Source organism: Dermacentor variabilis, unplaced genomic scaffold (assembly GCF_050947875.1).
Source record: "Dermacentor variabilis isolate Ectoservices unplaced genomic scaffold, ASM5094787v1 scaffold_13, whole genome shotgun sequence".
Classification (NCBI taxonomy): domain Eukaryota; kingdom Metazoa; phylum Arthropoda; class Arachnida; order Ixodida; family Ixodidae; genus Dermacentor; species Dermacentor variabilis.
In genome coordinates, this window is record NW_027460291.1 from 21,921,016 (window position 1) to 21,935,271 (window position 14,256).

The 14,256-nt window shown below is 45.2% G+C and overlaps 1 protein-coding gene across 11 annotated transcripts in view; it reads left to right on the forward strand.

Moving 5' to 3' along the window:
- The first annotated feature begins 562 nt into the window (after positions 1–562).
- Positions 563–14,256, forward strand: part of Miga (mitoguardin) — a 240,811-nt gene continuing 227,117 nt past the window's right edge. For 3 of the 11 annotated variants that reach the window (XM_075677521.1, XM_075677526.1, XM_075677527.1), the window contains exons 1-3: positions 563–814; positions 5,757–5,877; positions 10,260–10,309. In XM_075677521.1, the coding sequence (XP_075533636.1) occupies positions 5,765–5,877; positions 10,260–10,309 (163 nt within the window). In that variant the 5' untranslated portion in view covers positions 563–814; positions 5,757–5,764. Of the gene's footprint in view, positions 815–5,756; positions 5,878–10,259; positions 10,314–14,256 lie in introns of all 11 variants that reach the window. The other 8 variants (XM_075677518.1, XM_075677523.1, XR_012825102.1 and 5 more) reach the window with 7 other exon arrangements.

A 14,256-nucleotide genomic window follows, 5' to 3' on the forward strand; every position in this document is an offset into this window, starting at 1 on the left:
GAGCGCCGTTCGGTCCACTCGGGGAGGGCCTCCGTGCTGTGTGCTGCGATCGGTAGCGATGCAGGTTTTTAAAACCTTATAATAAATTACAGGCTTTATGCGCAACACTTAGATGCGCCAATTAATTATAGGTCAGAAGGACCGACCTACGTACTCTAACGACTCAGTACGTTTGTACAAAATCGTCAGAGTTGTTTCAGGGTCCCTTCAATGTAATAGATATGAAATACTAACATTATCGTTTTGTTGTTAAATACACTACATCTAAAGTTATAGAATATTTTATTTAATGCCGCGTTTTAAAATCGATAATGACTGTAGGCGGCTATATTCACGTGCACTTAGGGGGCAAATCGCTGTGTTAATTGTGTGCCTGTGGCCGTGTAATAACGATTTGCTATCACCCCCCCCCCCCCTTATCACTCCATCGACCAGTTTTCTGCAGTACTGTATGGAACTCTACGCTTTGCATAACGTGAGAGATGCGGAAGCTACTCTGTGCAGTTTCGATTTCCAAATAGCCATAGTGTAGTAAGGGTGTACTCTACACTCCATCTAAGTGCAACCTGAGTGCAGCCTCGTGAGTGGTTTTCGGGCAGCGCAGCGCTTGCGGCGCGCATGGCGCCGGCGCTCTCGGCGACGGTAGGAGCAATGAGGGCGTACAGCGAGGGACCCCGCTTGCAAGCGCGCGGTCCCCGCTATTTGTCGGGCCTCGCTGTAGAGACTACGGTCATGCCGGAGGCAGCTCGCAACTAGCCGCCGTCGGCTGAGAGAGCAGCCAGCCATCGTAGCATAAAAGACGGTGGCCCAAAATGTGAGTAGCGGCGTCGCCTTCTGCGGTGCGCCAACACGTGCAGCTATTTCCCCGCTATTTCTTTTACCATTCAAGAACGAAGTACTTCGGCGAGGCTGTCGAGACTGCCACTCTTGTGGAACGCATAATATGTGGCAGTGTTAAGTGTTTTTCGAATCTAGCGTTCTGCAAGTGTTGAACTGAGAGAACTGCTTACCTTCAGTTGGGGTCGACCGCGAACACTCAATCGCGAAATCCCAGTGTAAACTTGGACAACGTCCAACCGTAATTTATGTATAATAGATTTGTTAATTAGCTTCATTCTACAAGGAGTCGCGTAGAGTATAGGGTAAATGGAGATATCAATTATGCATGTAACGTCACAGCATTACAAGGAACCGCCGGTTCAATGCGCGATCGCCGGCAGTGAGGCCACGTGACAATAGGCGACCCCCCCCCCCCCCCTCCCCCTCGTCCTATACCTTTTGGGGCTCGAAACTCATCTTTCTCATGTTCTGCTGCTATCTTGTTTGTTTAAATTTGATCACAGCAGTGTTCACTGAGCCGTATCAGTGCGTTGATGTTTTACTTGTGTGGCGAAGCAAGCAGTGGAAGCTCCACTACGTGCTTTGAACAGTAGTTCGCGTTACGTATTCCACTAATGTAATTGCTTCGTGTAGACACCCAGCAGTGGGCTGGTGTGCATTGGAGCAGCGCCGCTGGTAGCAGGTGCTCACAGCACCCTGGTAGTCACTTCGCTCTAGAGTGCTTTAGCACCATAGCTGTTTTCTGAATTGTTACTAATTGTCTCTGGAGCAGGGATGCGAGCTAGGTGAAGCATGCACTGTTGCATATTCTTCCTTCCAGCATTTCGTGGGAGAAGAGCCTTGAACTTAGTACAAGAGCTGTGCTGCTAGAACTCCTTGGCGACTTGTGCTTGATGCAAAAATCAGGTGCATGTGTGGTATATATTGTGCTTGGTCTCCTCTACAGCAATAGAAGGTAGGCGCTGCCCCACCTGTATCCTTGAAGAGCAGATTAAGGGCCAGCCACTGCATGGCAAATGCATTGAAGTGCAGCATGTGCATTGCCCTCATGATTCTAGCAGCAAATGTAGTACTCATATTTACTGCGAACAGCAGTGTAGGAAATGGGCCGATCCTAATTGTTTGTTATGCTTCAGATCAGACACTGCACGACATCACATAAAACCTGTCGTGGTGGCTCAGCAGGTACAGTGTTGCGCTGCTAACCACGAGATCGCGGGATCAAATCGCGGCCATGGCGGCTGCATTTCGATGGGGGCGAAATGCAAAAACACCCATGTTCCGTGCATTGGGGCAGAATCCATCCATCCACAACATTGTGTCAGAGTAGAAATGCGATTAATAAATATATAATCCTAATGGGGCAGTGTTATGTTATTTTAATCATCCCCTTTCAAAGTATTCTTTCAATAGTCCTTAGTTAAATTCAGAAAGGAAGCGCAAAGATCAACATGTGTGAATAAAAGTTATCCTACCTCCGAATTCAGAAGAGAAGCAGATGAAAAGAAAGGCATTTGCATTTGTCCAGTGACACTTTATGCTGCTTCCAATGAGAGCAGCATTTTCGTGAACCTTCACACCGAAAGCTCGCATGTCAAGGTGGCCTTGTCGCCATAGCCAGTGGCGTAGCTGGAAATTTCGTTTGGGGGGTGGAGCTCACGTTGCAGCTCGGCCTCCTCGCTATGGAATTTCTTGAGGGATCAAATATATGAATTATAACTGCATTGCATTGCCAAATATGCTGCAAACAAACTTGAACACTATGCACTGTGAAGACAAGTAAAATATGTATTTTTTCATGAAAGGATATACTCATATATCTCAAACATTGCACCCGAAATGACTGATACCAATGCTTCCATGTTTTTTTGTCTATTTAATAAGTAAAGGAAATATCACATGAACATGAACTACATCAGTTCGAAACCAGCAAAGCAGTGCATGCTGCTGATATGAAAAATGTAAAGCCCATGAAATCAACAAGTGGGGGGCAAATATTTTAATGAAACTTTGTCATTCAAGAACCTTGTTTACATATTTGTACAAATGCAACGGCCAGGGAAAAATCTAAATGACGCTTTCATTTTCACTTTCATTTGACTCGCCCTCGTACATTAGAAATGCGAAGATACGATGAAATATACAAATGCAAAGCTAGAGCTTGATGAAGGGCAAGAAAGTGTTACTGGAAACAAAGTTCACGTATACACAAAACCTCACAACAAGATATTTAAACATACGTAAAAGTCTCCAATAAATCTACGTATCTAAGAAAAAGTCACTGTGCATAATGCATCAAACAAGGCAAATAAACATGTTGCACAATCACAAATTCGCAGATCACAGAATCCTAAGGCTCGCCCCCTCCCTTCCCTCTGTTCCCTCTGACGTATCCCGCGCCCGCTTTTCTCCCTTGTGCACACAAGGCTGAGCCACCATCGTCGGCTCACCCGTTCCATTCGCCGCTCACTACGCTTTCACTCGCACTTACAACATGCGGCGTTCATTCATGATGTTAGCGCCCTTGGACTTCATACGGAGCATGAGGGTGATGGCGAAGCAGGAATGCGTTGAGTGGCCATATAATTGCTATTGCAATAGTATAATAATATCTAGCAATTGAAACGTCCCGCGGCTCATCATTTTCCTCAAAAGAAGTAACAAAATCGAACTTTCACCATGTGATAATTCGTTGCACCACACCAATGTCTTTTTTTTTCTTTTGTGTGGCGGTGGCACCGAAATGGAAAAAGCTCAGCGAGGAAAGCATATTGGCCGCAATCGAATGCCTACTTGGGGCACTTAATGTGGCTACCGAAAGAATATCGAAGAAGACGTGAGGTGCTTGGTGCACAGAGAACCATACGCATACTGCTCGGTATCCGACACCGGCGAGATGACTTTCCGAAGAGGCTGCGCTCAAGCGAGCGTGTTGCAATCCGTTGAGTCCCCACAGTGATGGCGGCAAGCGACCATTGTTTCTGTTTCTCGTCTGCTAGCCGGATAGCGTCTAAAACTCTGCCAAGTGAAAATCCACTCGGCCAGAGAAAAACCTATGCGCTTTGGCTGGCTCTGGCAGCCTGTGGGTAGCGAGAACAAGAAAATTGAAGAGTCTCAATGTGTCCTCGCGAACAAAAGTCAAACTACAAAAAAATAAGAAAAACGTGGTTACCTTTGCTGGTTTTAGTGTTTTGACATGGATGCTTTGGCACAGGTGAAAAAAATGTTGATATTCTTTTTTGTGACATGACGACACAAATGAACGACCACAGCTCTTCGTCTCATCGGACCTCGCTGCATGCTTTGTCAACTTGTCTGATAGTGTGTTGATTTGGCTTGTCTCGTCGCATTATCCAATGTACGACTTTAGAAAACTCAATGCACCTTTGGTGTCAAATCATTATAACAACATTAAACCTGCAAAGTTCCGGAATTGAAAATCTAAAGCACGACTTTGGAAATGTTGTGCTTTAGATTCCGCATCAAATGTTTGAGAACCTTATACCCATAAAGTTTCGGAATTGAAATCCATGTGCTCGGTAGATTGCGCGGCCTCCATGCGATGCCGCAACGAGCCCGCTCGTCATCAAAACGCCCTTGAAACTGTTTTTCATGGAGCTCCTGGCGTTATGTGACTCCTGGTGCTTGTGCGTTGCCACGAAATCGAGCCCGGGTTCGCAATGTTTGCGCTGAAATGTCTGTCTTTTTGAGCCGGAAAAAGACATTCTAGACAAAATCCAGAATGATTTCTGGCACCGGGGTTGTTTTGGTTGGCGGTACATGACAGCACGAAAAAATTTCAGGGGGGAGGGGGGGGCTGAAGCCTCATAGGCCCGCTCCACCCCCTGCAGTGCCTCTGGCCGTAACCAGAGCGTGTGGTTTTTGATGGTGTCATTTTTGGCTGCACATACCAGTGGTACTGATGGCACATTCGGGTCTAGCGAGAGCTCTGATTAATACACCGATTTCATCTTGCACTTCTGTGAGGATAAAAGGAAGGACAGCTGCTGGAAAAGCAAGCTGGGTCATGTCACCCTTAGGTTGCAGAATTCGCAAGGAAGACCAAAAATGTGGTGTGTGAAGAAGGAGAGGAATTGTCCTGAGATAAATTTCAAGTGGTTGGCCCTTATAACTGCTCCATGTCATGATTTCACCCTTTGAATATGTTAACCTTTATTTTTGTATTTGCTTCCTGCATAAAAATGTAAAAATTCATCGTATTGGTTTCTTGCATTTGGTTGATGAGTATCAAGTAAAGATGTGCAGACTGCACACCAAACCACTCGCAGCAAACATTTACTCCATATCCACTGCCCCAAATTGCCGCCACGTGCTGCTGCAAGAACTATGCATTTGTGGCCAGATTAAATATCCTGATGTCACTGCTGTTATGACAGCTGAGGCATCTCTGCAACCTGTGCTTCGCTAAGAGTGAATGGAAAATACATTCTTATGCTTTATTAAGGCACCACACCAGATGAGCAAATGTTAGTGAAAAGGGAAAGTGCCTGGAAAGATGTGCAGTGCTTGAAACTGATTTTCTCTTATAATGAAGAACTTGACAAGAACCGATATGGCAAGGGAGAAACACGGTCAAATAAAATAAAAATAAGATGACTAAAATTTGACATTTCAAGGCTCGTACTGATCTCTTATTCGCAATCTTTCACAGGAATTGGCTGTAAGACATGAAGCTTTAGTCATTTTATTTTTACATTTTGGCAATAGTTTGTTTTATTTCACCAGGTTTTCTTCTGTGCTGTTTTGATTCATTTGAGTAAAAGCAATCGCACAGCAGTTTAATGTCTGCTTGAGCAGCATAAAATGCTCTCTCGAGTGTACTGTGTTTTCATGCACTACTGATGGCAGTAGCCAGCCTTCAGTGTGTCCACCTTGTCTTTTGCCCACACCTGCAGTGCCCGTGATGCTGCAGGTGACTCCTCGAGTCAGCTTCCCAATGAATGACGCACCGCGCCGGAGCAAAATCATCATCGCATCAGCTGGCATTGGCATCATTCTGCTTGGGGTGCTCACCAGGCAAGTGCTTTGATGGCAAATTTTGTTTTTTTACATAGGGGGATAGTGGCAAGTAGTGTAACATCAGTTCTCATCCTTCCTGTGGTTGCACCAGGGGTGCGATCGGAGATGGTTGTTCGGCGCGTTCGTTCGGTTAACGGTGTGCGCGATTGGCCTACTCCGCGCCGACGACGCCAGCCGCAGGGCGCGGCCACGTTTTTGGTAACGTCAAAATGACGACACGCTCCTGTCAATCATCCTCCCACCGAGCATTTCGTCTGCTAGGCGCCTAACCCGACGGGAGCTGGGAAGTTTGGAGCGATCATACGGCTTTGCATGGCATGTCTGGTGGATTAGATTGGATCCAACAGGCGGCTGCGGCATGGCACGTTTGAATCCAATCCATAGTTTAATTCGAGAAAATGGCGCTTCCGTTGGGACTTAGGTTGTTGCGCTGGCGTTTCTAGAGGAAGGAGGAGAGTGGGTGGCGGTGCGAAACGCGTTTGAAGAAATGGCAGAAAGTGAATTCCGGCGTCGTTTTTGTTTCTCGAAACAAATAATTTGTTGGTTGTACAGAGAAGTCGACCCCATCATCAGTGCCAGCGAGCCACTGGAATGTTGTCACTGCCTCTTGAAAAGTTCGCCACTCTTCCCGTCGTTTTTTCTTTCTTTTTTCTTCTCGCTGTGCGCGACACCACCTAGAGATGACGCAAAGAAACTAATAGTTGGAAATTGCAGGAGTCACACGTACTACTATTTGAAAACGTCTTTGGGCTTGAGAAGAAAAAGTAAATTTTTTTAGATAAAGATTTCATTCATTTGGAAGATGAGAAACATTTCGTTTCGTAGTATACTGTCTGCAAGCAGACGACAAACGACGGAAGTAAACTTCCGGGGAGGTCACTGCTTCCTGATTGGCTGCTCTCTCCGCCCCGCTGTCACAAATTTTGCATACTGCAACTTTGTGACGTTGTAGCAACTGAATAGAACGTGTATCGTACAAACTATCTCCGATCGCGCCCCACATCTCGTTAACCAATGCACGTGTCTCGCCCAGACTGTGTCCGGTTGCCGCCTCTTAGGCTGGTTACATATTAAACATGACCACCATACGATGGAAAGGGTTCGAGTGCCCAAACTGTGGAGACGTGCCCTCTACGTTCGACCCCTTCCAACTAAGATGAACAAGGAGGACCATAATGGCTGGCGCCAGGCGCGGGCAGATGCCCTGCACTGCCACTATGGCTCTAAGAAACGCGTCTTCTATGTCGATATTGCAGGCCCCAACCACTCCAGGGGCGGATGGTACATGGCTGCAATCATACACGAGGAAAGACAAGTGGACGGCCTCTTGTTCAAAGCACCCAGCTCAACACATGCAGAGGAGGTGGTGATCGGCCTTGCAGCCTCCCATCCCAACTCTGAATTCATCCTCACAGACTCCCGTGGCGCCTGTCGTGATTTTCAATTCGGATGGATCACTCCTCTCGCTGACAAAATTCTTCGCCGCAGTATTCACGACTGCGATCTAACTGATCTCTCAATCATATGGGCCCCCGGCCACCAAGGCATGCCAGGTAATGAAGCCGCCCATGAGGCAGCCAGCCCGTGCACTCACTTACCAGGCACCAGGCATCACTTGGGAGAACCTTGACCCAGATCACAGCCCTCTTCTTTCTTTTAAACACATTACTGAGCACTATCGTGCCGAACACCATTGTTACCCGGTGCCTATGAAGGGACTGGGTAAAGCTGGCGAACGAACTCTCCTTAGGCTCTTTACAAACACCTTGCTGTGCCCGGCGGTTCTCAAGCACTTTGTCCCTTCTTTTGATGGCCGCTGCTCATTCTGTGGGGAGGTGGCAGACACCTTCCACATGGTTTGGGCATGCAGGCAAAATCCTTCTCTTCCCCCAATCACCCCTTCCCGAGAGCACTGGGAGGCGGCCCTACTCGGCTGCCAGGAACTAGCGGCCCAACAAGCCCTAGTTCGGCAGACCTGCGCAGCGGTCAAGACCAACGGGGTCCCAGAATGAGAGACTCCGCCCAGTATTGCAAGGGGCGCGACCCACTAGAGGTCTCTCCCTGAGCACCTCTCTGTATATATAGCCCAATAAATGCTTTTCACCACCACCACCAATCTTGATCCATCAATTTTGGGGGTGCTTTCATTTCCGAGTGACACACTGAGAAGCTTATTCGGTGTTTCAACTACTGAAAACTGTTTGCAGCTTCATATGTGCATTCGGGTGTATGTCAAACATATTCTTGCTTTAGTCCTTGAAAATCCTTTGTCAGCCTGAGTGTGAGTCGGGCCTTGACATCTGATTGCACTTGAGGTACTGAGGCAAACAACACTTTTGTGCACTTTTGAGATGCAAAACAAGTGCATCCCATCTCACTGTTATGCTCGCTATGTGTGCTTTGTCGTCATTCATTGTAAACTTTCTCGTGCCAATTTTCCATCTGGCTTCAGTTAACCTTTCCAGATGCCACTTGCCATTTCCAGATCATTTTTTTCCCACCATAAGCTACCTAAGTAAAATTTAGGTCTTAGTGCAACTAAAGAAATCAGTGGCAAACAAGAAGCTGCCATTGTTCATTTTTTACAGGTATGTACACAGTTAGTGTACATAGCTTCACGGTGGTCACAAAATTCAACCATGCGTCTCAAACATGGAAACTGTAAAAGCAGTTCTGGTATTTTGTCAGGCAGCTCCTCAATCGGTCTGTGCAGCTCTGAGCTGGCACTGCTTCTAGCAGGATCACGAGCTTCTGGTTACGGTCTTCTTCGGAAGTCACATTCTCGTTTGCATGTTTTGTTTAGACACTGCAAGTATTTGTCACTTCAAGGTGAATTGTCGATGAAAGTATTTGTCAACAAGTATTTGTCACTTCATGACGTCATTTCAGATGAACTTAGACAAGTAGTATAGCCCAAAAATTTCACAGCATTTGGATGTTATCTATGTTCAGGAGGCTTGAGGTCGGGCCAGAAAAGACAATTTTCTGCAGTACCAGAGATACCTGTATGTCTTGCCGATTCTCTTTATCCATGTCTTCAATGCAAGTGGAACTGACAAACTCCAGCAATGTCATTCTCATCAATTGACTTGACGTTTGAGATGTTTTTGATGCATTTTCTTGTGAAGCTTGTCTGCACATAGCTTGTTCACGTCGTCGAGTTCATGAAACAGTGAAGAAGGCAGCGCAGCAAACTCGTATCCGAGCAGTTCACTAGCTGGCCAAATCTAGCACTGCTGTGTGCCGCTTCACGTAGAGCGTTCCGAACATGTCCAGCATGACACTTTGTACACGTTTGTGAACATACTCTGGCACTGAGTGTACATTCGGGGAGTACAAGTGTTGTGATTTGATCTTTAGACGTTCACATGATCGTTATATCAGCGGGTAATTTTTTGAAAGCCATAGACAGTGCCAAAGATGGAGAAAAAAAAGTCGCAGTGCCCGAAAGGCAAAGCATTGATTGCGATAGCAAATTTTCAGGCAGCTATACCGAGTGACGTTAGTAGTCTTATCGGCCGCATAAACTCTTGTCCGTGCGAGTGGCAGCAGAGGCGAGCGAATGTGCTGCGTCTCACTTCAACGTGAACTACGCACGTGCGACCACGGCATGCACGAAGCCATCGGCTATTACTTCCTGCTTTTTGCATCCACCGCCAACGAGTAGAATAAGAGACGTGCAACCAGCCCTTTCTCGTCCCTTGTGTGAAAGAGAAGACTGCGCTGCATCGAGCCACCATCCTTCCCGGCTCACCCTCGCTCACTTGCCTTTGCACCTACAGCATACGGCATGCGATTGCAATCTTATCGCACTTCGACTTTATACTGAACCCTCACGGTGACAACAGCAGAAATTCGCCTGGAGTGTCGTTACAATTACTATAGCGATAAAATTGGAAAAATAGCTTATCTGATGATGCCGAACCGTGTGCTGCCATGCTGAATATTGTCTATATTAGTTTTTTTCCCCATTCACTGTATGGCACAGTAAGCCGCAAAGTTAGAAAATAGGAAGAGCAGACAATCTTGCTGGAACTATGAAATTGGCAGCATCTGTAACACGCTCGAAGGGAAAGGTGCAAGTTCTCAATGTATACACTTGTGTGCATACCATCAGAAAGGGTTACAGTGACATGCTCCGTAACATGCTGGATGCTATCTGCTTTTACGAACTGTACTTCTTTGTTCAGTGTAGCACATGGCTAAGCAAAATGGAAGGCAAAGCTTGGCTGTCATGATCAAACTTTACTTGTTGTCTTGGCTCAGTTGCAGATAAGTTTGCTAGTTTTGATGCTATATATGTGCTTGTTATTTTGCATTGTGTCATCTGATCAGATCTGAAGAACAATAGAGGGTAACATTTGTCTTTCACTTTTCAGGTACCTCAGGAGACGTTTTGTTGACTTCAAAAGTGCCGTTGTCAATGGAGGCGAGTGAGGCTCATTTTATTGCTTTTAGCATCATTAGCGCTGAGTAATTACAAAGTGTGTACGCTATGTGGCCTCTGCCGTGGTGTGCTTGTGGTAATGTTTTAGTGTTGACATTTTGCTAGACTAGTGCACAACTTTCCTCACTGACAGGATCGTGGTTGTTTTCTGTTATACCGCAAACTCCTCATGGTGCTATCTTCATTTTCCCGTTTCTTCATTATAGTTTGTGTGCTGTAACATAGATTGAGCAGCACATGGTGGCAGAACATGACAATGTTCATGAACAGCAGTGAGCAGTTGCTGCTGCACCTAACGAAATGGAAACAGGGCTAGACTTGGTGTCACATGTTCAACTAATACTTGACTGCAATCTTGTTTATGCAGAATTGCAAAATAACATTCAGGACTACGGGCAACACATGTGGGAATTGAAGGCACTGAAAATTGATGTGGGGTTTTTGTACTTTTGCCAAAGTTGATGTTTGCACAGTGCAGCTAACTCATATTTCTTTGCCTTCTATCTCTTGTGTACAAGGTCTCTTGGTGCCAGCTGTAGGTGACGATCAAGAATAAGGGATTTGATGATTGTGATCAATAATTAGAAGAATTCTTCCAATTCACGTTGTAGTTAGCTTTAGGGACATGTAATTGCAGGACTGAAGTCTGCCACGACATCAGCTGCAGTTGGTCAGAATAGCCATGTGCACTGAGAGGTCTTACTCTATGTGCCTTGTATTGAGAAATAGAGACTTGGAATGCACAATGAACTGCATCCTTATTACTGTTCCAGTCAGCATGTTTCCATAGTGCCGAAATATGCAGTTTCATATTGTGTTGCCTATTATAATAATCAGGAGATGGTCGTCAAACCCTTCTTATACACTGATGGTTGTTCTTGCAGTTTAGTTTTTCTATTGCTTATTCAGATAAACAGGCAAATGTATTGCAAAAAATTCGACTGGGTTGATTGAAAACCAGACAAGTGGCTAAGCTATAAACAGCACAAATAACTAAAGATGACTAGCGATAAACTTGACACTTTTCTTTTTATGTTTCTAATAATGTAACATTTATCAGAAGAGGGGAAAAAAAAGAAAGAAGAAAAAGTTCAGCTGGAAAAAGTACCAATAGGTTGACTGACACCAACCAAAGGGCAATGCTAAGTGTGTAACTGAGAGATAAGCCAAACTACTAGGTGTAAAATCAGCAGGCTTAGCAGGTGAGAAATGCAGTGTCTGCAACAGCAACAAAAAAGAATTAAGGTAGAGACGGAAAAATAAAGCTGTAACCTTGAAGGCAAGGACTAGCCTTCAACCACAAAAAACACAGTAAAGCACAGAGCACTTACATTTGCCGACACCCAGGAAGCTAATGTGCATTTTTGCCACATAGTGAAACATGAGGCATCCTCCTGTGCTTTCCGTTAGATTCGCCGACGAAAAAAACAAACTATTTTTTTAAATGGTGGTGTTGTAGATGGGCCTGTCATCTGTTTCTTGAAAAAACTAGCGCATGAAAACTGCAGCTATTCTTATTCGACAAGTTACCTTGTTATGGAAGCAAGCATATTTTTAGGACAGCAAGCCTGAAAACTTCTTTCTTGCAGAAATACAGCATGTGGCGTGGCAGCAGCAATTTGAACAAGGCAGGGTTTCTCAGAAAGATGGAGGCATGGCTAACAGTGGTTAAATGAGTTTCTGCAGCCAGTGTTTCGACAAATGGACTTCAGCCTGACATACCCATGTGGAAACATTCGTTGCTGCAGATGGCATCCCCCCTTGTTCAACCACTGTTGATGGCAGCTGTGAGAAATAACAGCACTTTCAGTGCTCATCAAGCAGAATGGTGCATATTACAGTTGGCCCATATTTATAGTGCATCATCAGCCAGTGGTCATTGTGGCAGTTTGACAACTTGCAGCATGTGTCATGCAGTCTTACTACGCAGGCCGGTAATCCTGAAAATGCTCCGACATTTATGTTGTAACAGAGGCTGTGTGCACGTCTCATTCATGGGTATAACACTGATAGCAATGATAAAATGAAACTGTAAAAAAAACGCAGATCATACTTGATAGTACATTAGCCCTAAGGGAATCTAGTAAGATGCATTAGTGGCCACATTCAGTCACCAACTGGGCATGCTTCTTGACAAAGCATTTCAGAAAATGAAAACACTGCCTTAACCTTGCAGCACCCGTCTATTTGACCGAGTGAACACGTTGGCACCTGTTTGGTATCATGCGTTTCTCTTTTACTTACTTTTTTGGAGCACTTGAAACTAGAGTGTAGGCCACATTGATGTTGCGTTCAATCAACAAGCTTTTCGATGCTTTTATGCATGACTCTTGCAAAGCTAATTTGAAGAAAGACAGCTTTTTCACACTTTATCCATTCTTTAATTTACTCTACATAGTAACTCAAAAGGCTGAATGCAGACTCGGTATCTAGAAACTGAATTGTATTATGACGACTATTTTATCCGAGTCTAGTTGAATAGCTCTGCAGCATACTTTTACCTACTACTACTTCAGAAGAGTAGAATTTTGGGCCAGTTGGCGATGCATATTTGACTACAGTAAAGCATGACGGTGCTGGTCCCATCTGTTTTGCTTCACTGCAGTAAAAAAAAAAAAAGAACCTGCTAATTTCTATAATTTCCAGTGTGCAACTTGCATGTTTGTGTAAGCCATACCCTACCTTAAAAGGGCAACCACGGCGATTTTTTGACCATGTCAGGATAATGCCAGTTTCACGTTCCCGACACCCTCCTGTCATGCATCTGATAATAGAATTTCTCTGAAATTATGAAATAATTTTAAATAATGAAGTCTGGACCTGGCCAAGCAGTCGAACGCATCCTTTGGTAGGACGTCAATTGTGGTATACGCCAGCTCGATAGACATGCAAGGCGTGCTGGTCCCACCAGCATGAAGAATGAAAGCAGCGAAGTGCAGACACTCAGCTAATTTGTGACCACACGGGACCATTGGTGCAATGTCTTCGGGTGACAATGTCAGTTGAGCCAGCTCTTCAGAGCTGACAGCAATGGCAGCTGCGATTCCGATGAATTCAGTAGCCATGAATCGCCATTCGCATTCTACTCACAGCCACTAGAGCCCAAAGCACCGACTGGTGCATTTGTTTACATAGGCAGGTGCAGTGACCGCTTGTCATTTCCTTGAAGTATAATGCAAGCTGTGCATCGTGGACGTCAAATAATGTCAGAGCATAGCAAAACACGGAGATTTTGCACCTGTAAGCACCATTGCAGAGTTGCGCTGGTATGAACGACCAGACACCTTCGTAAAAGGCGAGTGGGAGAACATTGTTATTATACTGCCTACCTATCATTATGCGCGCTCTTCTCATGCGCACAATTTATGTGTTCCATAAAATAGACAGCTTAAGGCTATGCATGTATGATTGCTTCTTTAGAGAACATGTAGTTTTCTCGCATAAACGCCAATGCCAGTACTGACCATTGGCTGCTCAACAATTTGGCTGCTGTATCGAAGGTGTGTCTGCTTGTTGCCCATTTGGGATAAGAGGCAAATAGTGCACATTGTAAGTTAAATAATGGGTCACCGTAGCATTGGGTACAAATACACGTATGTACAACTGTGAGCAAAAGTATATGGACCAGGCATAGCGTGATAAAGCCGATTTTTGCCTCTCCCTGTGAATGGAAGTTGCAATTGAGGACTGCAGTCCAAAGTTGGCATTGCAAACTTTCCAGTGTGCTCGTCAGTTTCAGTTTTTGCACGTTGATTATACAGAAATGTAGTTTTTTCGGCGACTCTGTGGTACTTTCGTTCATGAGTGTACATAGCCATATTTAATTTAGGGAAGTGCCAGCAAGTGTGACTGGCAGCTTTTGAGGACGGCAATGTGCCGATGTTGATATTGTACTGTGCCACTGCTCCTAGCTTTCTGTGTGTGCACTG